This window comes from Myxine glutinosa, chromosome 3 (genome assembly GCF_964187855.1).
Source record: "Myxine glutinosa chromosome 3, kmMyxGlut1.1, whole genome shotgun sequence".
In the NCBI taxonomy this organism is placed as follows: Eukaryota; Metazoa; Chordata; class Myxini; order Myxiniformes; family Myxinidae; genus Myxine; species Myxine glutinosa.
Genome location: NC_136263.1, coordinates 35,300,672 through 35,328,086, shown reverse-complemented (window position 1 = coordinate 35,328,086; position 27,415 = coordinate 35,300,672). Strand labels below are relative to the sequence as shown.

Below are 27,415 nucleotides of genomic sequence, written 5' to 3'. Positions count from 1 at the left end.
CATATGCTCTACACCACGGTCAGTAAGAAAGTGTTGGATCCTGCGAGCACGATGAGGCCGTGCATTGTCATCTTGGAAGACAAAGTTTCCTCGAAAGGCTGCACGAGCAAATGGAAGCAATGTTTCTTCCAGAATGGCCCTGTACTTGAACTGGTTCAGGTTTCCATTCATTACAACCAGGTCAGTTTTGCCCCCTGCATGAAAAGCAGCCCAAACGGTCACCCGACCACCTCCAGCTTGGACTCTTGGCACTATACAATCTTTGTTGTAGGCTTCATGCACTTGTCTGCGCACTCAGACGCGGCCATCTCGACGATAGACCAGAAATCTAGACTCGTCACTGAAGATCACGTGATTCCAGTGTCCTGGCTGCCATTGACGGTGCTCTCTGGCCCACTGCAATCGGCGCTGGCGGTGTTGTCTGGTCAGGCGTGGCTTTCTCAGGGGACGCCTGGCACGATAGCCTGCTTGAACCAGTCGTTGGTTGACTAGCCTTCTGGATACAGGCACATTTGTCAGTTGCTGTCACTCAGCCCTAAGCCGATTAGCTGACTTGGTATGGCCATTGCGGCTGGCGATCATCCCTCCTTGTGGTTCTGTGGGGACGTCCTGGCCTCGGTATTGGAGTAGGGACACCCCTCTGAGCATTTCGTTTCAGGATCTTTGACACCTGACCTTGAGTGATGCCATACTGCCAAGCAATAGCACGCTGTTTCATGCCGTAATTTCGTAAAGCCACCACTCCTTGACAAACAGCATTGTCGAGTTGACGTACCATCTCCAGAGGAAGCGGCAATAACTTTTGGAAATGTGCAGCAGTTGTTTTCCACTAATACAGAACGCAACAACCCTTGTATACCCGACTGTGAAGCCAATCATCAAATGCACCTGTCCGTACATTTTGCCACGCCACCTGTGATATAATCCTGCTGTTGACTTCTTGCTGCGACAGACAATCAGTGACATGGTTCTTTTAACAAATAAATCACCAAAGTGTAAAAGAAACTCACCAGATTGATATACTGAGTTAAGAAAGTAAACCCAAGTCAGGAAGAAAAAAATATTCCATATTAAATGCCAAGTCTGTATGTGTGTGTGTATATATATGTATGTATATATATATGTATGTACGTATGTATGTATGTATGTATGTATGTATGTATGTATGTATGTATGTATGTGTATATATATATATATTCATTCATTCATTCATTCATTCATACATACATACATATAGTCATATATACATACACACACTCTTTTATTATTATAGATTCCTGCACTCCCAATTTCTGAAATGTATCAATTTCCGAGCTGTATCTCGGAGCCCGCTGCGACCTTGACCTTGACCTAATTTCAGGTCATGACCCAATTGTAGACATTTTAACATTGTTAACCGAACTCGACTAAGGTTTGTCTGATCAGAACGAAATCGCCTCGAGCAAAGCTCATGTACGCTTAATTTGCATCATACCCCTCTGGGCTTTAAGGGCAAGATCAAATGGCGGTCTGAAAAAGAAAATGCGTTTTTTTGTCATCGCTCAATTTTGTCAATGTGGAATCTCAAAGACCACTTTGCCTTCCAATATGTTCTTGTATCATAATAGTGGGCTTGCATTGAAGTTGTGCACCTGATATCTGATTCGTGTCCTTGACCTACCTTTTTCGGATTGTGTCCTAATTAACAAAAAACACTTTTTGATCATAACTTTTCGGATTGTGTTCTAATTAACAAAAAACACTTTTTGATCATAACTTGAATATTTTTCCTCCGATTTTCATGATGTTGAGTTTTGTGGATAGATTGTAGATGGGGATACATTTTATTTATTTACACTCTATCCCTACATTTTGAATATCGAGGTCATAAGGTGGTCTGAAAAAATATGGCCATCATTGGATAGCGGGCCAAGGGTAAGTCGGGGGAAGCCTACCCTTGGCGATCACTTTGTGATCGCAGGTATCTATTTCCAATGTGTTCTCTCTTTTTATTTCTTCAGTTCTCCTTCACCTCCACCACGAAGACCTCCTCGACTCTTCTGTGACATCTGCGACTGCTTTGACCTCCACGACACGGAGGATTGCCCTCAGCAAGGGTCAGATTCACCGTCTCCTCCTCACTCGGCACATCACGGCTCAAGAGTTGATCCTCCTCGCCCCTACTGCAACTCGTGTGAAGTCTTCGGCCACACGACGGAAGACTGCACCGAAGACGAGACGTTTTAATAGGGATGGATAGTGGTTTGGATGGAGAGGGATGAAGATCAATGAAGAGTGAACAATGTGCAAGCTTTATTTTTTTGAGGCTTTAATTTCAAATTCACTTTATGAACTTCTTCTACATTTCATCTTTCTTTCTTTTTGGGGCCATCTATATATTATGTTACTTCATCCACTGTGTTCTCCTCTCCAAAGTCCAAACTGTCTCTTTTATTCCCTTCTCTTTTCCACTTAAATTAATTTTTCTCCATTCGTCTCGCCTGGATACATAATATGTAGATGGTTCCTTTTTCCTCACTTCTCCTTCCCATATTTTCTCTCGTTATAATGGTCTTGCTACTTCTATTCTTTCTTCTTAAAATCTTCTTCCTCGTTCTGATTTCATTTTGCTTTCCTATACCTTCCCTTATCCCTTCTTTATTTCTCTATTCCATCTCTTTCTCATTTTATTTCTTCCTAATATATTTTCCAAGGTTGCTGCTTTCATTGGCATGCAATATGCTGAAATTATTTGAGAATTTTCTTGTCTGTCTATTTGTCTGTATATATTTTTTATATGTTGAGGGTGTTGAACCCTTGTGATCCATGGGGTACGTCATGTTTATGTATCAAAGTCCATGAACTTATTTTAGCAAGCGAGGTGGCATGTGTGATGGCTGGTAATATGGCTTGAAAACTGCAATATGGGTGTTTAATTGACTGCGAATTGCACAACAATTGGAAACGTCATTAATTAACTTGGTGTATTTAATAAAATTTGAATGCTATTGCTACCGTATTGCCAAAAAGGGAGTATGGCTGTCCAACTGGTTGGTTAGTTCTGTAGATTACAGGGGGAGGGTAATGTGCTACATGATTAGGTTTTCCAGCTTCGTTGGAGAGGGGAACAAGGTCGGATAGATTATCGGGCTATGTGCAAATCGTCTGTCTGTAAATGTCTCAGTTACCTCTCTCCTGATTGGTGTCTTTTTGCTGAAAGCAAAGTTTTACTTGCACAAAATAAAGATTTTGAGGAAATCACTTTTTTAGTTCCCTATCGGTTTCACCGGAGGGGGTTTACTCTCCATCTGTTTGCCTGGCCATCCTACCCGTGGTTTTCCAGACTTTCTGCCCTTACACCTTAACATATTCAACTGAAACTTGGCACATGGGTTTAGTATGACAATTTATAGAACACGTTTGAGTTTTTGGGAGTTTCCCCAATTTTTCATGGAGTTATGTCCTTTTTGTCCCCCGTCGCACCGCGGAGCGAAAGGGGGACTATGGTTTTCCCCTCCGTCCGTGTGTGCGTGTGTGCGTGCGTTGAACCTTGTGAGCGGAATATCTTGAAAAATAAATGAACTACTAACTTCTAATCCGGTGTGTGGGTGTATCTAGGCATAAGGAAGAAGGCTATTGAAAATTGGGTCGCCACGTCAAAATCCAAGATGGCCGCCACCATATATATGTCTGAACCTTGTCAGCGAAATATCTTGAAAAATAACCGAACTACTAACTTCTAATCTGGTGTGGGTGTATCTACGCATAAGGAAGAACGCTATTGAAAATTGGGTCGCCACGTCAAAATCCAAGATGGCCACCACCATATATGTCTGAACCTTGTGAGTGGAATATCTTCTTTTCTTTTTTTTCTTTTCTTTTTTCTTTTTTTTTTGTATACTGAATCGAGGCTCGTGAAAGAGCTGACATTTACTTCACAAACAAATCAACCAGACAAACAAAATATATAAAAAGAGGGAGCGGAAGACAAGAGAATGGGAAGCACGCAAACACTTGAGAGCACACAAAATTTAAGAGCAGGGAGATGTGTGGGAGGGAGAGGGCTTGGGGGGAGGAGGCGTGGGAAGGGGGGGGGAGGAGGCGTGGGAAGGGGGGGGGAGGAGGCGTGGGAAGGGGGGGGGTGGGAGAAGTATAAAACACAAGGACACCAAGGACTTCCAGGACAGAAGTTGGTATTTCAAAAAGTGGAATTGAGGTGAAATTATCGGGGATAGAAAAGATCAAGGTTTTGGATGGGGGAAGATAAGAGATGGTGGTGAACAGCTGTTTTAAAGACCTGGAGGGTGGAGTGGGATTGAAGAGAGTGAGGGAGTTTGTTCCAGAGGCGGGAGAAAAGAGGAGTGAAGGTGAGCAGAGAGTCTTGATTTTGGCAGTTTAACCATAAGAGGGTTGCAGGCAGATCTTGTGCGACCTGTAGGAATATTTGCGGGACAGAGCCCAGAGAGAGCTGGGGGGGCAAGGCCAGAGAGGAGTCGGTAGAAGATGGAAAGACCACCAACCTGCCTGCGGTGAGTGAGTGAGAGGCCCTTGGAGTTAGCTTCATCGCGGGAGATTCCAATGATTCTGAATGCTTTGCTTTCAACAGCGTGAAGACGAGCTAGGTGTGAGGCAGGAGCACCAGCCCAGAGGGGAGAGCAGTATTCCATTGAGCTGCGGATGAAAGCCTTGTACGTGGTGAGGAGCTCAGGTGTGCCAAGGAAGGACTTCGCACGACGGAGGATGCCCAGTCGGCGACTGGCTTTGGAGGCCAGATTTGAAATGTGGTTTTCCCAGGAAAGATCATGGCAGATAGTGAGACCCAAAAGTTTGAGTGACAGAACTTCTTGGAGAGGATTATTCAGAAAGTAGATGGGAGGGTTGTCCAGTCGGTCTTTTCGGAGAGACATCGTAAGAGTGTGAGATTTGTCAGGATTGAAAGACATGTTCCACTTGTTTGCCCAGTCTGTTATTTTGTCCAGGTCTGCAGAGAGTGAGGAGGCTGCAGACTGCCGATCTGAGGGATGAAGAATGGAGCGACAGAGAGTAGAGTCATCAGCAAAGAGATAGAGAGGATTTTCAAGAGAGTCGGAGAGATCATTGATGAAGACCAGAAAAAGCACAGGGCCCAGAACACTGCCTTGGGGAACTCCAGCCTGAACAGGAAGAGGAGATGAGAGAAACCCATTCAGGGCCACACGTTGACTACGACTAGAGAGGAAGTCCGCCAGCCATGCGTGGAGATTTCCATGGATACCAACAGAGGAGAGTTTGGTGAGCAGAGCGGGGTGCCAGACCGTATCGAAGGCACGTGATATGTCAAGGGAGACGGCTCTAATTTCCTGTTTGGCATTGAGGACCTCCATCCATTGCTGAGAAAGCAGTAGCAGCATGTCCAGAGTAGAGTGACCAGGTCTGAAACCAAATTGATGATCAGAGATCAAGCCATTGGAGAAGAGGAAAGATTTCATATCTGAAGCAATGATGGATTCCATGACTTTACTGATAATTGAGAGAAGGCTGATTGGTCTGTAGTTGCTGTAGTTGCTTATTGAAAAATAAACAAACTACTAACTTCTAATCTGGTGTGTGGGTGTGTCTCCAATCCACTCGCAAATATTATCGACTCTTCCATGTTTTCTGCGTCTACCACTTTGTCAACTCACATCACTTCACCGACGGGGGACCTCGGCGTAACGCTTGTTGAACGCTTGTTCAGTTTTCAGGTGCCCTGACTGCTTTACATCCCCCACTGCTTTACACCCATTGGCTAGACAGGTGGTCTGACTCCACCCCAATGAAGCAGCACAGATTGGCAGGTCTAAGGCCTGGGTGTTCGTCCGTGGCCCAGTACAATTGGAATGATTCCAGGTATATAACCACAACGTATTATATATGTACTACGATGTATTATAAATGCACATAAGTCGTACGCATGTTTTCTGCTTCATGTATGTACACTGGGTTATTTTTATTCTTTTCGGGACTGAATGCAGCATTATACACCACCCAAATAAAGGGATTTGTTTTTACTGATATTGAACTGAAACATGGTAGGGGACATGTATTGCAAAGCAATATTCTCCTTGTTATCCTTGCCATGTATAGTGTGCTGCCAGAATAAAATGAACACCCTTGATTATATAAACATGGCATAGCCATAGGCCCGAGAGGTAGACACACTCTCCTCTCAGCTGTCTAGCCTTGTTTTGATTGTCGACTCAACTATAAATTGCCATCCTGGTGTTGCACAGGCAGGGTGATTCATCAGTGTGCCGTTCCTCGGCTGGACGTTAGATGGATGTCACGTCTGCCAGCATTCGTTGGTGGATGTTAAAGATCTCACGGTGTCCTTTGGGAAGAGTTGGCAAGTTATCGCTGACACCATGAACAAATTATTGCCATAACCAGCAGGGGACATTGCATCAGCAGCACGGTCACGCCCTCGGCCAATGATGCTACCCCGCAGCCTTGTGCTGCATATGAAAGAAGATTATATAAATTTTATTTTATCAACTTGATATGAACATGAGATTGTGAAATCTCATGTTCAGGCCGATCATGACTTTAGGAAATGTAGAATTGGTCCAAAAGACACGCTCGGGCAGCGCCCCGATGGACAAGGGACCCCACACTCCACCAAACTCCCCGTGGGGCCCGGGTCGTACCGCAACACCCATGGTCAAACCCGCCTCCAAACCTCGCCAGCGCAGATCCCCAACTGCCTGGCATAAACCAATTTCCCCCTTTCGAATTCACATTCATTATGATGCAATAACAAATGGGGTGGCCGGATGTCCGTGTCCGTGAAAAACACCCGGATATCCGTGTCTGTAAACACGCGGTCCGTGAAAATTGATTGAGCTGCGAAAGTTGATTGATTGGGTAAGTTGAAGTAGTGTAGTGTGAGGAATTTCTTAGTCTTCTGTACATCTCTTTCTGTTGTTTCCGGTGTGAGTGGCCAACACTTTATTTCACGTGGACTAATGTTTTATCTTCTGTGGCGTTTGTTAATTGTTTTCTTATTATTCTTTTACAGATTTGTTGCAAGATGTCGTCTGTCAAAAAACGGAATTGGAATGATGACTATGTTCACTTTGGCTTCACCTGTGTGAAAGGAGATGGAACTGATAAACCCCAATGCATGCTTTGCAATTTGGATAATGAGCAATGGAAATTTGAAGCCATCAGGACTGAGAGAGCACCTCCAACATCAGAACCTCCAAAGCAAACACAAGGATCATGTTGACACCTCCATTGATGCTTTCAAGGTGAAAAGACTTCGTTATGACCAGAAAGGAACTCTTTCATGGCATGGGTTTGTTTTCACTGGGAAGCCTCTTCTGGAAGCCTCCTGCAAAGTTTTGTACATGATTGCCAAGGAAAAGAAGCCCCACACAATCGGAGAAAGCCTAGTGAAGCCCTGTGCGTTGGAGATGGTTAAAATCGTGCTGGGGGAGGATGCTGTGAAGCGATTGAGTCAGGTGTCCTTGTCCAACGACACTGTACGCCAGAGAATTGGAGACATGAGTCAGGACATATCAACACAAGTTGTCAGCGAGATTAAAAACAGTCCTGCAAAAATTAGCATGCAGCTCGATTAATCGACTGACGTTTCAAATCACTGTCAATTGCTCGTATTCATCCGCTCCGTTCATGAAATGAAACTCGAGGAAGATTTTTTATTATGCGAACGACTCGAAACAACAACTAAAGGAGCTGATGTGTTCAAGTTGATCGAACTGTTCTTTGATCGCCATGAGTTAACATGGGATTTGGTTGGGTATATTTGCACGGATGGAGCTCCTGCCATGATTGGCAAGAAATCTGGGTTTGTCGCTCTCGTCAAGGAGAAAGCTCCACATGTGTTGACCACACACACTGTGTTCCACATCGCAAACCCTTGGCGTCCAAAACGTTGTCAAATAAACTGAAAGAAGTGATGGTAATAGTCGTGCAGACAGTCAACTTTATTCATGGACAGGCATTAGATCATCGGCTATTTCAAAAATTCTGTGATGAGATTGGGGCGGAACATTGCATTTTACTGTACCACACAGAGGTACGTTGGCTATCTCGTGGTCGTGTTTTCGCACGTGTAGTGGAACTTTGGGAAGAAATTCTCGAATTCCTCAGGCATCATCAATCCCCTCTTGCGAACAGTTTTGAAGATGAGCATTTTATTGTTAGCCTGGGATATTTGGCCGATATTTTCGGTCACCTCAATTACTTGAACATGTCGATGCAGGGAAGGGATGTGGACATTATTCAAGCCAGGGGAAAGTTAGTGGCATTCACGAAGAAATTACCTATTTGGAGTCGCCGTGTTGAAAGCGGAAACATGGCGAACTTTCCAATCCTTGGCGATATCCTTCTTGATGGAGAAGATGAAAAGGCATTCATTGCCTGGGGAAATACTTCAAGAAGTCAAGGACCATTTGAAAGTCCAAAGTACCAATTTTGAGGGTTACTTCTCAGATATTGATGATCTTAGCACGGAATCCGTTTGGATTCAGAACCCTTTCTCGTTTGATATTTCTACGATGAGTGACAACAATTTAGTGAAGGATGATTTGATCGAGTTCCAAGAAGATCAAAGAAAGAAAGCTGATTTCGGAAAGGCTGGGCTGGATTTTAAGCAGTTTTGGTGTGAGCAGATAGCAGCTTACCCTAGCTTGGCGAAGAGGGCAATGAATGTGTTGGTTCCCTACACAACTACGTATCTCTGTGAAACAGGTTTCTCTGCATTATTAAACCTGAAATAAAAGTGGAGAAATCGACTTGATGTGTCTCCGATGATATGCGAGTTGCGTTGTCACGAACTGTGCCCCGATTCCATATTCTGATTGCACGAAAACAGCAGCAACAATCTTACGAGATTAGTAAAACGCCTTGCATAAAACTTGCATGTTTTAGTTTAGTTTAGTTTGTTTTGTTTCTTTGTTAACAAGCAAAGAAATAAATAGGGATAAAATCCTAATGATTTTCTTTCCTGTTCTGTTCCTAATTATCCAAATGTAAAACTAAGCTATTGAGATATTTTGAAGTCACACTGGAACGTAATGGGACTGGTAATGAGGCACGGATCCCCGAACTTGGCCCATTTTCTGGGTAATAAGTTACCAATTTTCTTCCAAAAAAATAGGCAATTAAAGTAAAAACACCCCTCAAAATGCACCACAGAGCACCTAGAAATCAAAAAAATTATAGGGGGACATGCCCCCAGTCCCCCCTAGCTATGCGCACCTTCGGTGTGCCTTGGTCAGTCAACAGTCTGGCGAAGGTGGTATGGGGACATCGTGGGCAATCCGTTGGGGGTCTTGACAGGGAAAAAGGTTAAGAACCCCTGCTTTAAACAGTCAAGGAGTCATCCTTCCAGGATGGCATAATTTCTGAGAATTCCATATGGATGTCAGTCTTCAGGTTACTATTTTGGATGTACTGTAATCCGGTTTCATGCATGAGAATTCACTTCTCGTTGCAGCAGAGTATGAACTGCAATATGTCGAGCTACCTTATCGGGATGCCTGTCTCATTGATTTTGAAGGACTTCGGGTGAACATATCCTGCAAAGCCCCCATGTTTGCTGGTGAATGTGATTCTGATGGTCTCCCAGATAGTTTTGTACCCTTAACTAAACCTAGAGTCATTTACTTCACATTACAGTTTTGATGGTCTTAGGGTTGATGACCCCATTTTTCCCCCATGCTCATTTCTCCACCACCTTTGAACTTGGACAACTGACTGTTGTACATTGATTGCAATTTGTTCCCATTCTCGCAAACTTGAACGTTTAGCCAGGTAAACGATATTGTTTTGGAATGTTTTAATAGACAATTCAAGGCAAACAGATACTCTACTTGACCCTTTGAACGCATTTTAAAGTCTTAGCTATTCCTTTTAATGGGTTGAAAAACAACAACAATGATGACTCTGAAAATATAATCTTCTTGGTTGCATCTGATCAAATTTGCAACCTTCATGTTTGCTCATTTCTGAACAAGATGTGTTTATACAATTGCTTTTGAAGCTTAGGCCCATTCATCTTCTCATTGAAGGGCTTCAGGAGCACAGTCCAGCATGTGATCAGGAGCACAGTCCAGCATGTGATCAGGAGCGCAGTCCAGCATGTAATCAGGAGCGCAGTCCAGCATGTAATTAGGAGCGCAGTCCAGCATGTGATCAGGGGCGCAGTCCAGCATGTGATCAGGGGCGCAGTCCTGCATGTGATCAGAGGTGCAGTCCAGCATGTGATCAGGGGAGCAGTCCAGCATGTGATCAGGGGTGCAGTCCTGCATGTGATCAGAGGCGCAGTCCAGCATGTGATCAGGGGAGCAGTCCAGCATGTGATCAGGGGCGCAGTCCACCAGGTGATCAGGGGCGCAGTCTGCCTCTGCCTCCCTGGCCGTTGACCTCATGCCTCACCTGCAGCCGCTTGTAGATGGCCTGATACTGCCTTGCAGTGGGACTGCTATTCGTTCCATTTGCTGACCTCACTGCGCAGAAATACAACTATTGGTTGTCTTGGCTTGGTTCGTATGTTAGCAAGTACCTTACATCTCACTAGATTCTTGTACAGCTCAAGCAAACTTCTAATGCAAGCGAGAAAACCGATGAAGGGAGTAAAGGAGTCTTCCTCCCTGAAAGATGCATCGGCTGACTGTGCACGGGTGTGCAAAGCAATGTATTCATAGGCTTGCTGAAAGAAGCCTCTCCAAAAGTGTTCATTCTGTGGGCGCATCGGTGCCTTGTAATTCCTTGCAAGTGGATTACGTGAGATCATGATGTCAAAGAGATGATCGATGGAGCGAATGAAACGAACGATGGCCTCTGATCCACGAACCTGGGGACTCTATTGCATCAGCAACGCTGCATTTTCTGCTTTTCCCGTTACCTAGGCGCAACCTTCAGTTTGTGGGCCAAGCGGTGACCTTCATCTTGCAGCTTGTGAAGCTCCTTTATGAAGGTCCAGCTAATCTTTCCTGCAGATGAATACAAGTGTCCATGCTGCTGCTAATGTGTTGCGGATTAGATGAAACATGTGGCAGACGTCTATCAGGTCGCACACCCGTTGATCTGGCTTTGCTGGATGGGGAAATCACGACTCCGGATCAGGCATCTTCATGTTAGCACCAAAAGATTCAAGCAACGAGAAATGACATGACAGCCCACCGCACATAAGGCAAACACGACAAATCCCGACATCACTCAGCTGGTGCAGTCCCTGCTTGATGACATTTGCTCTCCCATGTCCAGTCATTCCATTGATGAGAAAATACCCTACTGGGATCTTCCTATCCAGATGCAGCCAAGTGAGCCTTACAAAAACAATTTGGAAGAATCAATTTATCCTAGACAGATAGAGAAAACGATAAATTAATAGGAAAAGAAAGGAAAATGAAGAAAAATGAAAGAAAAAGCAAGAATTAGCACAAATAAAGAGAAATGTGAAAAAGTAGAAAGTGCTGTGAAAGAGAAAAAAACAAAGAGCAAACATGTCGGAAGAACTCGGATAGATCTTAGATTGTAGCAATTACTCCCCAAGGCTCAAGGGCAATTGTTGCTTATCTTGGAGTGATTTCCCAAGGGCCTCTAGTGATGTTACGTTTTCTTTGTAAGCGACTGGATTTCTACTGGGTCGTCTTGAGACGCTTCTTCAGTTGACTTATTCTGTCTTGCAGCACACTCAGCTTTCTCTTCACACTCGTTGGGCTTTCTTGAGTGAGGTAAGAATGGTCCGAGTAAATGTTTGATGCATCAGGAGTTTCAGGATTATTGGAAGGAGTGTTACAATCGGTGGCGGAAATCTCCGCAGGATTCGTGACGCTCTCCTTTTTTGGTGGTTTTCTTGGGAGCTGTTGACTCTGAAAACAAGATAAGAAGAAGAAGACAAAGAAAGATTTAGCCTTTGAATCAGACACATTTATGATAAATAGAAGATAAAGTACACTGTTCATCTTATTATAATTCTTATTATAATAGAGCAAACGTATATGGTTATGCATGTCGCTATGTTTATATGCGACTAAAACGTCTTCTTCTTCTTCAAAAAATAATTACCACCCTCTTCATTAACCCTCTTAATTGCGTTAAGACTGCTGAGACCCCTCAGACTTTGACGACCCTTTAATTCCCCCAAGACCCTTTAGACCACCAAGACCCCTGAAGACCCAAAATACCCTGAAGACCCCCAAAGACCCAAAACACCCCAAAGACCCAAAATACCCTTCAAGGCCCTGAGGCTCAAAAAGACCCTGAATACCCAAAAACCCAAAAGACCCCAAAGACCCAAAACACCCCGAAGACCCCAAAAAACACCCCGGAGACCCAAAACACCCCGAAGACCCAAAACGCCCCGAATACCCAAAACGCCCCGAATACCCAAAACGCCCCGAATACCCAAAACGCCCCTAATACCCAAAACGCCCCAAAGACCCAAAACGCCCTGAAGACCCAAAATGCCCCGAAGACCCAAAACGCCCCGAAGACCCAAAACGCCCCAAAGACCCAAAACACCCCAAAGACCCCAAAATACCCTTAAAGATCAAGAAGAACCAAAAGACCCAAAAGCCCCTGAAGACCCAAGAGACACCGAAGACCCTTAAGGCCCAAAAGCCTCTGAAGATACCAAAGACCCAAATTACCCTTTAGACCCAAAACACCTCAAAGACCCAAAATACCCTTAAAGGCCCAGATGATCCAAAAGACCCTGAAGACCCAAATGGCCCTGAAGACCCAAAACACCATGAAGACCCAAAAGACACCGAAATGGTCAAAGATGCCTACCCCTCTGAAACGACGTGTGGGGAGGCGCGCAGAGCGCGCCGAGTCACGCCAGTTAATTTAACTTACAAGTTATATGACTGAGTGGCTTCTGGAATTTTCTTCATCTTGGTAGGAGATCAAATAAAATATTTAAATATCGAATGCTTTCCTTGTTGATGTATCGAAATATTTGTTAAATATCGAATGCTGCAAGGTAGAATCTTTGGCTGAGGGCATGTCTGTGCCTCTTATACAGTGCCCTCTGTAAGTTAGGGTCAGAGTTTGTAATTTGATCAGCGTGCCAGCGATAGCTCAGCGACTCTGCAAATTACACCATGGCATGTTTAACGATCAGCAACTAATGCTGGCAGGCGGGTCGACACAGATATTAATGAATCACTAGGTCTGTGAAACACCGGGATGACAGTTTATAGCTGCGTAGAGATTCAAACCCAGGGTAGACCACCTAGAGGTGAGTGTGGGTACCTCTCGGCCATACTGCCAGCCCTATGTTATCAGACGTACAATGTGTAAAACTAAAAATGTAGGTTGCATTTTTACAGTAATTTGAAATGCTAAGTATAATATTTTTAACCCTTGGATGCAGTGAATGGGCCTCGGAGGCCCACAAGGTTTTTTTTGTTGCAAAAACTATGCTGTACAATTTTTTTTTTTGGAATGAGCCTCATTTTCACTGACTTTCATTTTGTTCCACAAAATTCAGCAACATTAAAAAAAAAAAAAATTCAGGCTCGTGGGAAAATCTTCATTCTTCACTTATAACCTGAAAATCCGACACAAATGCAGGCCTCAGGCCTTCGAGGCCCCGCATAAATGTTGTTGTACTACTATGTTATATCATTATTTTCTTGATATGAGCCTCATTATATGCTCCTATAACCTGGTTACAAATAATTCAGTGACAAAAATATGAAAATTTAAAAAAACGTTACACGAATACATTTGTGGGGCCTCCGAGGCCCAATGGCTGCATAGGTGTAGGATTTTTGACAGTTGTAGACATATATATTCTAAATAAAAGGATTAGTGAATCATATTTTTTGAGCAAATACTCCTCCATGAGCCTCAACTTTTTAGAGAAAAAAAAGTTGAAAAACCAAGAACAAAAATTTTTTTTAGCAAAAAAAAAAAAAAGGATTCATTACTTGTATGGGAGTCTTCCAACTACTAGGATCAATGATTCACATTTTCTGAGCAAATACACATCCATGAGCATCGACTTGGATTGAAAAAGGACATGAAAGAAAAAAATCTATTAAAAATAAAAAATAAAAAAACATTACACGAATACATCCGCTGGGCCTCCAAGGCCCAATGTCTGCGTTTATGTATGATTTTTGACGCCTGCATCTAAGAGTTAAAGGCTTTTTAAGGATTTCAGGTATTTCCGCATAGCTGTAGCTTGAGTTTTCAAATCCATAGCTTAAGGTTCTATTTGGTGCCACAAGTTCCTTATCTTGCAGTCATTTCAAAATAGCCAAGTGATGTTACCTTTTTTCGCAGGCGACGAGATTTCTGCTGCGTAGTCTTGAGATGCTTCTTCAGTTGACTTATTCTGTCTTCCAGCACACTCAGGTTTCTCTTCGCACTCGTTGGGCTTTCTTGAGTGAGGTACGAATGGTCCGAGTAAACAATTGATGCATCAGGAGATTGAGGATTGGAAGGAGTGCTGCAATTAGTAGGGGGTATATCCGCAAGTGGCTCGGGCTGATTCGTGACACTCTCCCTTGGTGGCTTTCTCGGGGGATGTTGACTCTGAAAAGAACAAAAGAAGATGAAGAAAGATTTAACCTTTAATTCAAACTCATTTATTGCTCAATTAACACTTTTGGAGGATTTTTGTGCTGGGGTCTTGGTTTTGGCCATGGCTACAATGAGCGCTTGAAGGTTTAAGGCGACAGACATTTAAGTATTTTGCCTAAATGACTCCTGGTCAGCATGGCGGGTCCCTTCCGCATCCCAGACTGACATGGAGGAGTTGTGAATGAAATTTCCATGATGCTGGTTCAGAAATGAAGAATATCTTCTCCCTGATTGCTTCCCTGATCTTTGATGTCAGAGAATAGACTGTGTAGTATTCAATATCCACCCTCGCCCACATATTCAGCTGAATGTAACTCGAGGAGTGTTGTGGCCAGCATTGCCCGCATCTAATGCAACCTTCACATACACGGATTATTCTTACGAGTCCTTACGGATCGCCAACTCGTAGTCAATCACAAGCAACCGTAAATAACTCGCTGGTATCCGTAGATAACTCGTCACAACTCGCAACAACTTTTGACATGTCAAAAATCATCTTCCGTTATTTACGGATGCTTGCGATTGACTACGAGTTGGCGATCCGTAAGGACTCGTAAGAATAATCCGTGTATGTGAAGGCACCCTTATCGATAACTTCCGTCTGGACAAATGTGATGGTAATCTTGTATGTTTCACAGTGGATCCTCCTGACAGACATTTGATCAACTTTGGGTGCCACATTCACAGAACTCTTCTGGTAGGCTCGCCGACATGACTGGTGGTATTTTGCTTCTTTCACGATGACATCACCTTCATTCAGGAAGACTGACATGATGCGTTGGTCATCATCTTTCTGTGTTGCTTCAAGAATGGAGTTGCAACCATCTACACCTGGCCACTCCTTATTGTGTGTTGTTCCAGTTCTTCTTGATTTTTCCACAGATAATGTATTCTAATTTCAGCACTCCTCTTTTGTTTGTTGTTGGAAGTGAACTTGTACCACGAGTCTCAGGAATTGAGGCTTTAGCAGCAGGAACCCATGTAAGCGGAACAAAAGCTGGCCGCTTCACAGCAGTGAAGATTGTCCAGCATTGAGAACGGTATGCTCTCGCATTGTCTATCTCTTCCTTTGAGTTGATTTCTGCAGTCACCATGCTAAAACGATCAGAAAGATGCCCCTTCCGGATATTCGCAGCTTTCTTAACAGATGCCTAGGTCTTCGTTTGAAAAGTCTTCAAAACACCACACCCATTATTGTCATTCAATTTGCAAACGCTGCAAACTTGTTCAGGAGTTGTTCAGTCAGAGCATCGACTTCTTCCTTCATGACAGAGTGAAACATTGCAAAATGGCCGTTAATGAGCATCCCCCCAAAAATGTCTGTTAATGGCCATACCAATTTAGGGGGGCCCGATGGTTCATTCTAGATCCGTTTTGTTTGGGACCTTCTACGGTGGATGCAGTGCCTTTTGGGAGGTGGGGGCCCCGATGGTTCATTCTAGATCCGTTTTGTTTGGGACCTTCTACGGTGGATGTAGTGCCTTTTGGGAGGCGGGGGGCTTTTTGTTTGATGATCTGGGGGTTACAGCCACATGCTTTATCCCGGCAGATGTCCATTATCGAAGCTCCATTTTTGATAACGTCGGAGACGGGCGATATGAAAATGAGCTCTGTCCGACCGACCGATCATTTGTCCATGTACTTTGAAGTACGCGATATTTCAAAAACCATTCAACATTGCACAAAATGTTCATTTGTTATATTCAAGACGATAAAAAAGACTTTAAAAAGTAAAGGGAAAAAAATATTCAACCGAGATGGGATTCAAACCCACAACCCCCAGTTTGGGAATCTGATGCCTTGTCTATAAGGCCATTGGGCCAGCACATTAGATTTGTGTAATAATATTTTGAAGAGTTATAAAGTACTGTATGTATGTATTTTTATATATTTATTTATGTATATATATTTATAAATATTTAATTTTAAAGCAAAAACTATAGCACTTAGGTGTAATTTGTTTTGAAAGCCATTAACTAGACCGATTGGTCGATGTATATTCCAAGTTTCAGCTAGTTTCAATGTATAGTCCTTGAGATATGAGCGCCAACACATTTTGGGCGGGTGGACGGATGGACGGACGGATGGACACCAACCTGATTTCGAGGGTTTTCTAAATATAACTCAAGAATGCAGAAACAGATGTTGCTGAAGTTTCGAACATATTAAATGAACATACAAAGCATTTACTTCTGAAATTTGCAGCCGATTTCGTCCAGTAGAAGCCGAGAAACGCATTTTCATTCCCCATGTAAAAGCTGCATACAGAGAAACGATCCCTTGTGTCAAGGGAGGGGCGCTTTGCGACTCCCTTTGATTAGGGGAGACAAGTTGCTTATCTTGGAGTCATTTCACAATAGCCTAGTGAAGTTACCTTTTTTTGCAGGCGACGGGATTTCTGCTGGATAGTCTTAAGACGCATTTTCATTTGAATTATTGGGTCATCCAGCACACTCTGCTTTCTCTTCACACTCGGGCTTTCTTGAGTGAGGTAAGAATGGTCCGAGTAAACCTTTGATGCTTCAGGAGATTCAGGATTGGAAGGAGTGGTACAATCAGTAGCAGGTATTTCCGCAAGTGGCTCGGGCTGATTCATGACGCTCTCCTTTGGTGGTTTTCTTGGGGGATGTTGACCCTGAAAATAACATAAGAATATAAAGTAAGCTTTAGCCTTAATTCAAACTCATTTAGGATAAATAGATGAGGTACATTGCTCATTAATTTAACTTACAATGGACAATCAAATGAAACATCAAATAATGTGAAGGAGTGATGAGAAGGAACCTGAACCGAAGAAGTAAAGAGCAAATATTGAGTTATCAGGAGGAACCTGGATTGGGTCGGACAAAGTTATACGACCGAGTGGTTTCTGCAATTATTTTTCAACTTTGAATGAGCTCAATTAAAAGATTTATAAATTGAATGCTTTCCTGGTTGATGGACATGAATAACTCTGACTCTGATTCTCTACTCTGATTCCTTGACTCTGATTCTGCAACTGGACCTGACGGCATCGGCCCACGGGTCCTAAAATCCTGTTCTTCCGCTCTTTCAGTCCCTCTCTCTGTTCTCTTCACCCTCTCTTTTGCTCAAGGTCATCTGCCATCTACTTGGAAATCAGCCAACATCACCGCTTTGCACAAAAAAGGTGCAAAAACAGATCCTAGCAACTACAGACCAATCAGCCTTCTCCCAATTATCAGCAAAGTCATGGAATCCATCATTGCTTCGGATATCAAATCCTTCCTCTTCTCCAATGGCTTGATCTCTGATCATCAATTTGGATTCAGACCAGGTCATTCTACTCTGGACATGTTGCTTCTGCTGTCTCAACAATGGATGGAGGTCCTCAATGCCAAACAGGAAATCAAAGCTGTCTCCCTTGACATATCACATGCCTTCGATACGGTCTGGCACCCCCCTCTGCTCACCAAACTCTCCTCCTTTGGTATCCATGGAAATCTCCACGCATGGCTGGCGGACTTCCTCTCTAGTCGTAGTCAACGTGTGGCCCTGAATGGGTTTCTCTAATCTCCTCTTCCTGTTCAGGCTGGAGTTCCCCAAGGCAGTGTTCTGGGCCCTTTGCTTTTTCTCGTCTTCATCAATGATCTCTCTGACTCTCTTGAAAATCCTCTCTATCTCTTTGCTGATGACTCTACTCTCTGTCGCTCCATTCCTCATCCCTCAGATCGGTAGTCTGCAGCCTCCTCACTCTCTGCAGACCTGGACAAAATCACAGAGTGGGCAAACAAGTGGAACATGTCTTTCAATCCTGACAAATCTCACACTCTTACAATGTCTCTCCGAAAAGACTGACTGGACAACCCTCCCATCCACTTTCTGAATAATCCTCTCCAAGAAGTTCTGTCACTCAAGCTTTTGGGTCTCACTATCTGCCATGATATTTCCTGGGAAAACCACATTTCAAATCTGGCCTCCAAAGCCAGTCGCCAACTGGGCATCCTCCGTCGTGCGAAGTCCTTCCTTGGCACACCTGAGCTCCTCACCACATACAAGGCTTACATCCGCAGCTCAATGGAATACTGCTCTCCCCTCTGGGCTGGTGCTCCTGCCTCACACCTAGCTCGTCTTCACGCTGTTGAAACCAAAGCATTCAGAATCATTGGAATCTCCCACGATGAAGCTAACTCCAAGGGCCTCTCACTCACTCACCGCAGGCAGGTTGGTGGTCTTTCTGTCTTCTACCGACTCCTCTCCAGCCTTGCCCCCCCAGCTCTCTCTGGGCTCTGTCCCCCAAATATTCCTACAGGTCGCACAATATCTGCCTGCAACCCTCTTATGGTTAAACTGCCAAAATCAAGACTCTCTGCTCATCTTCACTCCTTCATTCCTCTTTTCTCCCGCCTCTGGAACAAACTCCCTCACTCTCTTCAATCCCACTCCACCCTCCAGGTCTTTAAAACAGCTGTTCACCATCATCTCTTATCTTCCCCCATCCAAAACCTTGATCTTTTCTACCCCCGCTAATTTCACCCCAAATCCACTTTTTTGAAATACCAACTTCTGTCCTGGAAGTCCTTGGTGCCCTTGTGTTTTATACTTCTCCCACCCCCCCCCCCCCCCCCCCTTCCCATGCCTCCTCAGCCCAAGCCCTCTCCCTCCAAAACATCTCCCTGCTCTCAAATGTTATGTTTGTGTGCTTCCCCTTCTCTTCCTATCTTGTCTTCCGCTCCCTCTTTTTATATATTTTGTTTGTCTGGTTGATTTGTTTGTGAAATAAATGTTAGCTCTTTCACGAGCCTCGATTCAGTATACAAAAAACAAACAAAAAAAAACAATCACTGAGAAAACCTGGGCCTTAGTAATCATACTCAGCAAGGGGAGAGTGAGCTAGTCGTGTTGAAAGGTTCCACTTAGTTCCTGTGATACATCCTAATTTAGAGGACTTCCTTACGTATTAGCAACTGTGTAATGTGTAAAACTAAAAATGCGGATTGCAGTTTTGCAGTAATTTGAAATGCTAGGTTTTTATGATTTTCAGGATTTTTTAGGATTCCCAGTATGTCTGCATATCTGAAGTGACAAATTATCCCGTTTACAAATCCATAGCTTAAGGTTCCATTTGGAGACACAAGTTGCTTATCCTGGAGTAATTTCACAATAGCCTCGTGAAGTTACCTTTTTTCGCAGGTGACATGAATTCTGCTGGGTCATCGAGAGACGCTTCTTCAGTTGACTTATTGGGTCATCCAGCACACTCGACTTGCTCTTCACACTCGTTGGGCTTTCTTGAGTGAGGTAAGAATGGTCCGAGTAAACCTTTGATGCATCAAGAGTTTCAGGATTATTGGAAGGAGTGGTACAATCAGTAGCCGGGATCTCCGCAAGTAGCTCGGGCTGATTTATGACGCTCTCCTTTTGTAGTTTTATTGGGGGGCGTTGACCCTGAAAATAACATAAGAAGATAAAGAAACATTTATCCTTTACTTCAAACTCATTTATGATAAATAGATGAAGTCCACTGTTCATTAATTTAACTTACAATGGGCAATCAAATATCAGGAGGAACTTCGAACAGGGTAGGAGACAGTTATACTACCGAGTGGCTTCTGAAATTATTTTTCAACTTTGAATGAGATAAATTGAAAGATTAAAAAACTGAATGCTTTCCTGGTTGATGGATGTGAATAAAAACAGAATCACGGATAAAACCTGGGCCCTAGTAATCATACTAAGCAAGGGGAGAGGGAGCTAGCTGTGTTGAAATATTCCACTTAATTCCTGTGATACATCCTAATTTAGAAGACTTCCTTACATATTAGCAACTGTGTAATGTGTAAAACTAAAAATGTGGATTGCAGTTTTGCAGTAATTTGAAATGCTAGGTTTTTATGATTTTGAGCATTTTTTGGGATTTCCAGTATTTCTGCATAGCTGAAGGGACAAATTATCCTGCTTTCAAATCCATAGCTTAAGGTTCCATTTGAAGCCACAAGTTTGATATATTGGAGTGATTTCACAATAGCCTAGTGATGTTACCTCTTTTCGTAGGTGACCGCTTTTCTGCTGGGTAGTCTTGAGATGTTTCTTCTGTTGACCTATTTGGCCTTTGAGCACACTCAGCATTTTCTTCACACTCTTTGGGCTTTCTTGAGTGAGGTATGAATGGTCCGAGTAAACCTTTGATGCATCAGGAGTTTCAGGATTATTGGAAGGAGTGCTACAATCGATAGCGGGTATCTCCGCAAGTGGCTCGGGCTGATTCATGACGCTTTCCTTTGGTGGTTTTCTCGGGGGATGTTGACCCTGAAAATAACGTAAGGGCAATTCCATGGGATGTAGATGAAACCTTTTATAAACTTAAAAAACGGTACTAAAATTTCAACTTGTCATGTAGATGAAACTCCTTACATGGATCAATAGTGTACAAATTGAAGTTTCACAATTCGGAAGTTAGCAGACATCAGCCGACAGTGCCTACAAAATATGCCTACATTGTAATAGTCAAAAGTATAGCATTGATGGACAACTTGCTTCCTGTATTTCTGCCAGCCCATTATCTGAGTGATAAGGTTGTTGGTGTTTGAGTATCTCTGTAAGATATGTTATCAAACAAATAACAAAAACCAGGTGATATAATTTCTTAATGATGAAAGAAAAATGATGTAATTAAATGAGAATTCATGTAACATCAGTTACCAAAAACATCTTATCTTTATATTTACATAACACCCATTGACAGATATTTGATGGTATTTGATATTTTCCTCGATAGTCAGTCCCCTCCCTAACTAGCCTGAATTTAGTGTGTGTGTGTGAATATGAACCACCTTTAGAGGCCATTTTTCCCCGCAGAGCAGGGGTTGGCTTTTTTTGGGAACCATGGTCCCCTTTTTGAAGCAATGTTGTATGGCCGGATGCCCTTCCTGCCGCCAACCCTGTTAGTCGCCTCTTGCGACACACAGGGAATTACCAGTGAACTGGTACTCAATTTGCCAACCTTAGAAGGATGACAGGCTGAGTCAACCCCCATGGCATTAATTCAGCAATCGACCGGGTTTCGAACCCAGGATCCCAAGCCTGCACCCTAACCACTAAGCCAACACCAGGCTAGTGTGTGAATATGGATTGTTTTTTTTAATGGACTCAGTAAAACATGTAACATCAGTTACCAGAGATTCCTTGCCTTTTATTCACACAATTCTCTTTTTTGTGGTTGGTTTGGTTGGTTCAACCTGGGATGCTAAGGTTGCAAGTCGACGTTTGTGAAGAAGCAACCAGGGGACATATGGCTTTAATACCTATCTGAGGGACTTGGCAAATTAGGATTAATGCCTTGCCAAAGGGCATTAGTGCACTAGCTTGGACTTGAACCAGGGACGCCCGGTATACGAGACCAATGCTCTATCTTCAATTGATCCAAGCGCACAGTAATCTTCATCGTCAGGGTTTTGAAGGTCTCAACCTTTTCATCACCAGAGGGCAGTATAATCACTTCCAAGGTGTCAACCTAGGGTCACCTTCATCATGTGCTATTATTTTAGCAACTTGCATGTCTCACACATGCACCCTCTCATTTAAAAGTCAAGGATTGTCACTCTGCAGTCACCAAAAATATTTGCTTCATTTTGACTGGATTTCATCATTACTGAGATGAACCCAGGTAAGTTCATTAATTTCTTATCCCATATATTACATTCGTTAGATTTGAAATAAGTTATTCATAGAGACCAAGTAATTACAAAGATGTTTGCTCAATGTGTAGTATTATATGAATAATGAGCACATGTTGATAATGTGGGTAATCAAAGGTCTATGAATTTCTGTGAGATAATTCAAGCGTAACTGTCAGTGTGGAATCCACAAATCCTTGAAACAAATTTTGCTTTTCTCTTTTAAACTTTCTGCACATTGGACATAAGCAGACTGCTGAAGTCTCACTTGGAAACTACCTTATACAATATACATGTATGAGAAGTTTGTGTTAATTAAATCTTTAATGTGAGCACAAAAACAGTCACATAATTTTCTTTGGTTTTTATTCGTAGGTGTACTTAATTAAATATTTTGGACATGTTCATGCAGGAAATAAAAGACAGATTTTTATATTGAATCTGAGGTTGTTGTCGCTGTTTTCTGCTTGATTCTTCTTCTTCTCCTTTTTTGCTTAAGTGAACATCTCTACTGAAATTAAATGTTCATACTATACGAGTGTAAACATAGGTTTAACTACAACTAATTTCAGTTTTTGTATACAATGTTCTATTTTGAGGAAGTGCATTTAGCTCGGTTGAGCAATGATCTTCCTATACTGGGGGTCCGTGTTAGAGTCCAAGCCAGTGCGCTTTACATGTAGTCCTATTGGCTAATAGTCTGGCAGCTAAGCTAAATATAGCATAACAATTGTGCATTTTGTGAGGAAAGCACCAAATTTGGCACACTAATAGAATATCATATTATGAAAAGATCTGGATATTGGGCCATCTCAGATTCAGAGATTTGATTTTTGCAAGATTTGCAGATTTTGCAGATTTGCAAGCTGAGATTGCAACGCCAGGGACGGCCGACTCCTTCCTGCGAGCTGCCCACATCACCCGCACAAGAAGAGCTCATCAAATCACTGCCGCGGCACTGCACATCCTGCAACACCGTGCGTATGAACGCCACTGTATGACATATGCTGATGATGCAGAAGACCTGCCTGAGTTCGAAAACTGGTATCACCAGAGAGGAGAAGACATTCCCAAGTTTCAGCATTGGGCAACTGTGCTGGAACTAGAGATGTTGGTACTGGTCTACGTGCGTTCTCTGCGGCAGGCTTCATTCACGATGTACCTTGATGCCCTGACGGAACTGGTCCCATGGTTCCATGCCTTAGACCACACACACTAAGCCAGGTGGGTCCCTCTTCACCTGAGGGACATGGTTGCACTCCCAATGAAGCACCCAGATGTAGCCAGAGAATTCAGGGCTGGCAACTTCACTGTACAGAAGACGAAGAAGGTGTTCTCTTCGATCCCAATCGACCAGGCGCATGAACAGAATAACGCCTGCATCAAAGGAGATGGTGGAGCAGTCGGCCTCACTGACAACCCAAGTGCCCTGCGGCGTTGGATGATTGCCGGGCCAGAAGTTGCCAGGGCCATAGAAGAGTTCCAAGATGGCCATCAACACTGGGGGAGGCGAGAGGACACACGTCATCACGACCAGACATCAAGTGTGCAGACCTCTTTCACCAAGGATGTCCGCGCCCTTGTCAGCGTCATAGAAGAGCTTGGCAACCCCTTTGAGGAAGAGAGCATGGATCTGGTTGTCCTTGACACAAAGGAAATTGCAGGTCCTGCTGCAGTTGAGACTGTCAGGAATGTGAAGATTTGCCAAGAGCAGTTCCAGGCTTTCACCAGAGAATGCCTGGTGGAAAGGACCAAGCCAATTGATGATGCAATTCGTCGGAACAAGCTGAAGGTGTCATTTTGGAAAATGGCTGCCACAGCCATCAGGGGCTGAATTTGAGATGGCACAATATCCAAATCTGTTCATAATAATAGGATAGTCTACTAGTGTGCCAAGTTTGGTGCTTTCCTCACAAAATGCACAATTGTTATGCTAAGTTGCCCCACTATAAGATATTAAACCCCATTTGTCTAGTTCCTCGGATAGGACTCAAAGCTGTAGGTCCCCTGCTTACTTCCCCACAAGTATTTATTTGCTTTCTTAGCATCCCATGTTGAATAAACCAAAGCAATGCACAAAAAAACATCTTTATAACAAAAAAACATACACGAAGGATATCTCACATTAAACTTACACCTTGGATCCTATTTTCTCCATGCCTACACACAGTAAAAAGGAGCGTAACGTCAGTTATGTAACATCAGTTACCGATCCTTACATGTTCAAATGGCAATCAGTAATAACATACTAGGGTAACCTAAATTCCTCACTTCATTGCACAGCTATCATACATAAAAAGCATCTTCCTAATTCCACAACGGCATGAGATATCTGAGTGCAACTAAGTACGCTGATTTTTGGTGTCCTTTTTGTGTAACTTCAGTTCCCCTGGAGTTCTCGCCCATTGCTGGAGAAGAGATACAGTCAGTGTGAAAAGCCTACAACCCTGCCCTTCCGACACGTAACTTTAATAACCATCATGAGGTAATATCACTGTCAGTCTCAATTACTGCTCTGTATTGCGTATGCAAGAATCCTGCATCTGTAATATCAGTTACCGTGGAATCACCCATAAGAAGATAAAGAAAGATTTAGCCTTTAATACAAACTTATTTAGGACAACTAGATGAAGTCCACTGTTCATTAATTTAACTACCAATGGACAATCAAATGAAAGATCAAATTACGTGATGGAGTGATGAGAAGGAACCCGAAGAAGCAAAGAGCAAATATTGAGTTATCAGGAGGAACCTGGATAGGGTAGGACAAAGTTATACGACCGAGTGGTTTCTGAAATTATTTTTCAACTTTGAATGAGCTCAATTAAAGGATTTGAAAACTGAATGCTTTCCTGGTTGATGGACGTGAATAAAACAGAATCACTGAGAAAACCTGGGCCCCAGTAATCATACTCAGCAAGGGGAGGGGGAGCTAGTCATGTTGAAAGGTTCCACCTGGTTACTATGATACATCCTAATTTAGAGGACTTCCTTACATATTAGCAACTGTGTAATGTGTAAAACTAAAAATGTGGATTGCAGTTTTACAGTAATTTGAAATGCTAGGTTTTTATGATTTTCAGCCTTTTTTTAGGACTTCCAGTATTTCTGCATATCTGAAGAGATGAATTATCCCGTATTTATGTATGTTTCCAAATCCATAGCTCTGTATGGAGCCACAAGTTGCTTATTTTGGAGTGATTTCACAATAGTCCAGTGATGTTACCTTTTTATGTAGGAGACAGGATATCTGCGGGCTTGTTGTGAGACTCTCCTTCAGTCGACTTATTGGGTCATTCAGCACACTCAGCTCTCTCTTCCCACTCCTTGGGCTTTCTTGAGTGAGATATGAATGGTCTGAGTGAACCTTTGAGGCATCAGGAGATTCAGGATTATTGGAAGGTGTGTTAAATTCAGGAGCTGGTATCTCCACCAGTGGCTCGGGCTGATTTGTGACGCTCTCATTTGGTGGTTTCCTTGGGGGGCGTTGACTCTGAAAGGAATGCAATAAGATAAAGAAAGGAATGCAATAACCTTTGAATCATACACATTTATGATAAATATATATATGAGGTATACTGTTCATTATTTTCACTTACGAGGGACAAGTTATGCTACCGAGTGACTTCTGAAATGATTTTTCAGACTGGAATGAGATTAAGTAAAAGATTAAAAAACTGATTTCCTGGTTGATGCATCAGACTAAAATACGCAATTTGGTGTCTGTTTGTCTATCTGACCATGATACATTCGACCGTTACTTATCCAATCTCAACCAAACTTGGCAAGAGGCCTAAGGGTCACCACACAATGGAGGTTGTAGTGACTTAATCTACCCCACTCCTCAAGGGGGCTGTCTGTCTTGGGTGAAATCCATGTTGAGGTGTATATCAGTGTTAAGACAGCTTATCGTGGTGTTTTTCCAAGGCCGCTTCGAATAACAAAAGTAATAACAACACCAATGACAATAATAGCACAATATTAATGTTATTACAAAGCAAAATTACTAATAATATCCCCCCCCCCCTCTGCAAGCGGTTTTCAACCTTGGTCAAACAACATGGTAATGTGCATACAAAGCTTATTATGGTATTTTGTGTGGCACCACTACTGGAAGTGAAAAATATTAACCACACCACAAACGCTTATGATTACCTTTTTAAACAGTGCTACTGTTGTCAAACACTAAACTGAAAGGAAGGAAACCCGATGTGCTTGAAGCATTATATGCTTATCGGACCTGAGCCTAGATATACCGATATATTGTTGTGGATATGAGGATTGTGTTTTTTTTGTTTTTATTGCTTTATTCTGGACCCTCCTGCCTCCAGTCTGTTGTATAAAGGTCAAAGGGCGTTCCCGTAGTTAATTCCATAAAACATACACGAAGGACACCATATATCCCGGTTCGGTAGTTATATCCTTATTATGTGTATTAGTGTAAGGCCGTGTCTTCCATTAATTTGACACTCCATTGCACTGCATTAAATAAAGTAGATCCCTCTGACATGGCATCTTCAAAGTGCCAGGTTTGCTGCAATTGCCAACTGCATTTGGGCGGTTTTCTTGATTCGCCATTGCTGCCCTTTGGCTGGGGCTAGCTCGAATCGCCCCAAAACCACCATTGGCCACGAGGTAAGGTCGGGGAAGAAGGGCGTGTCTCCACCTCGTCATAGAGGGGAGGAGTGAACCAGCCCTTGCCGACCAACCCAGAACGAGGGGTTGGCTTTAGAGGGCGGAGAGAGAACGTTTGGGGGAGGTTCGCAAAAGGGTCAAGGGTGAGGCTTATATAACCCGCGGGAGACGCCCCCAGGAGAGTAGAGGAGGGAGGAGATCAGATCACAGACAAGCCAAAAGAGAGTCCTGGAGTTTGTGAGAAAGGGAGAGAGAACCCGTCACGCCAGACCCCCCACCAGCAGCGTTGGCTCCACCAAGCAGCTCCGACCCATTACCCCGCGCACACGACAGGATCGGTGGCATCGGCGGCCATCGAGGTCCAGCCCGACGTCCCATGCGGGATCAAGCTCCAGCCAGCTCCGTGCCTTCCTCCCCCTCCAGCCAATCCACTCTGCAATTCCCCGTGTGAGTCCATCTTTGTTTGTTCTGTCCAGGGTATAAGTTAAGCCTGTTTAGATAAGCTAGTATTTTCACTGTCTTTCTGGTCCATCCCTCTTTCTGCTTTATTTTCTTATCTTTCCTTCTTCCTTGGTTTCTTT

At 43.3% G+C, this 27,415-nt stretch overlaps 2 protein-coding genes and 1 long non-coding RNA gene across 3 annotated transcripts in view; 2 read left to right on the top strand and 1 right to left on the bottom strand.

The window, feature by feature from the left end:
- The window catches only part of LOC137417057 (uncharacterized), a 293,573-nt gene extending 290,333 nt beyond the window's left edge, over positions 1-3,240 (top strand). Inside the window, exon 19 of the mRNA XM_068102807.2 lies at positions 2,001-3,240. Coding sequence (XP_067958908.2) covers positions 2,001-2,226 — 226 coding nt within the window. The 3' untranslated portion in view covers positions 2,227-3,240. The remainder of the gene's footprint in view (positions 1-2,000) is intronic.
- Positions 3,241-6,795: 3,555 nt separating this feature from the next.
- LOC137417064 (uncharacterized) lies at positions 6,796-8,756 on the top strand. The gene is made up of 2 exons (XR_010982378.2): positions 6,796-6,861; positions 7,016-8,756. It is a non-coding gene; the product is annotated as an uncharacterized LOC137417064 (long non-coding RNA).
- Positions 8,757-11,602: 2,846 nt separating this feature from the next.
- Positions 11,603-27,415, bottom strand: part of LOC137417058 (uncharacterized) — a 75,155-nt gene continuing 59,342 nt past the window's right edge. Inside the window, exons 8-13 of the mRNA XM_068102810.2 lie at positions 25,426-25,692; positions 20,566-20,832; positions 19,705-19,971; positions 16,940-17,200; positions 14,254-14,517; positions 11,603-11,840 (exon numbers count right to left, since the gene is read on the bottom strand). Of these exons, the coding sequence (XP_067958911.2) occupies positions 11,607-11,840; positions 14,254-14,517; positions 16,940-17,200; positions 19,705-19,971; positions 20,566-20,832; positions 25,426-25,692 (1,560 nt within the window). The 3' untranslated portion in view covers positions 11,603-11,606. The remainder of the gene's footprint in view (positions 11,841-14,253; positions 14,518-16,939; positions 17,201-19,704; positions 19,972-20,565; positions 20,833-25,425; positions 25,693-27,415) is intronic.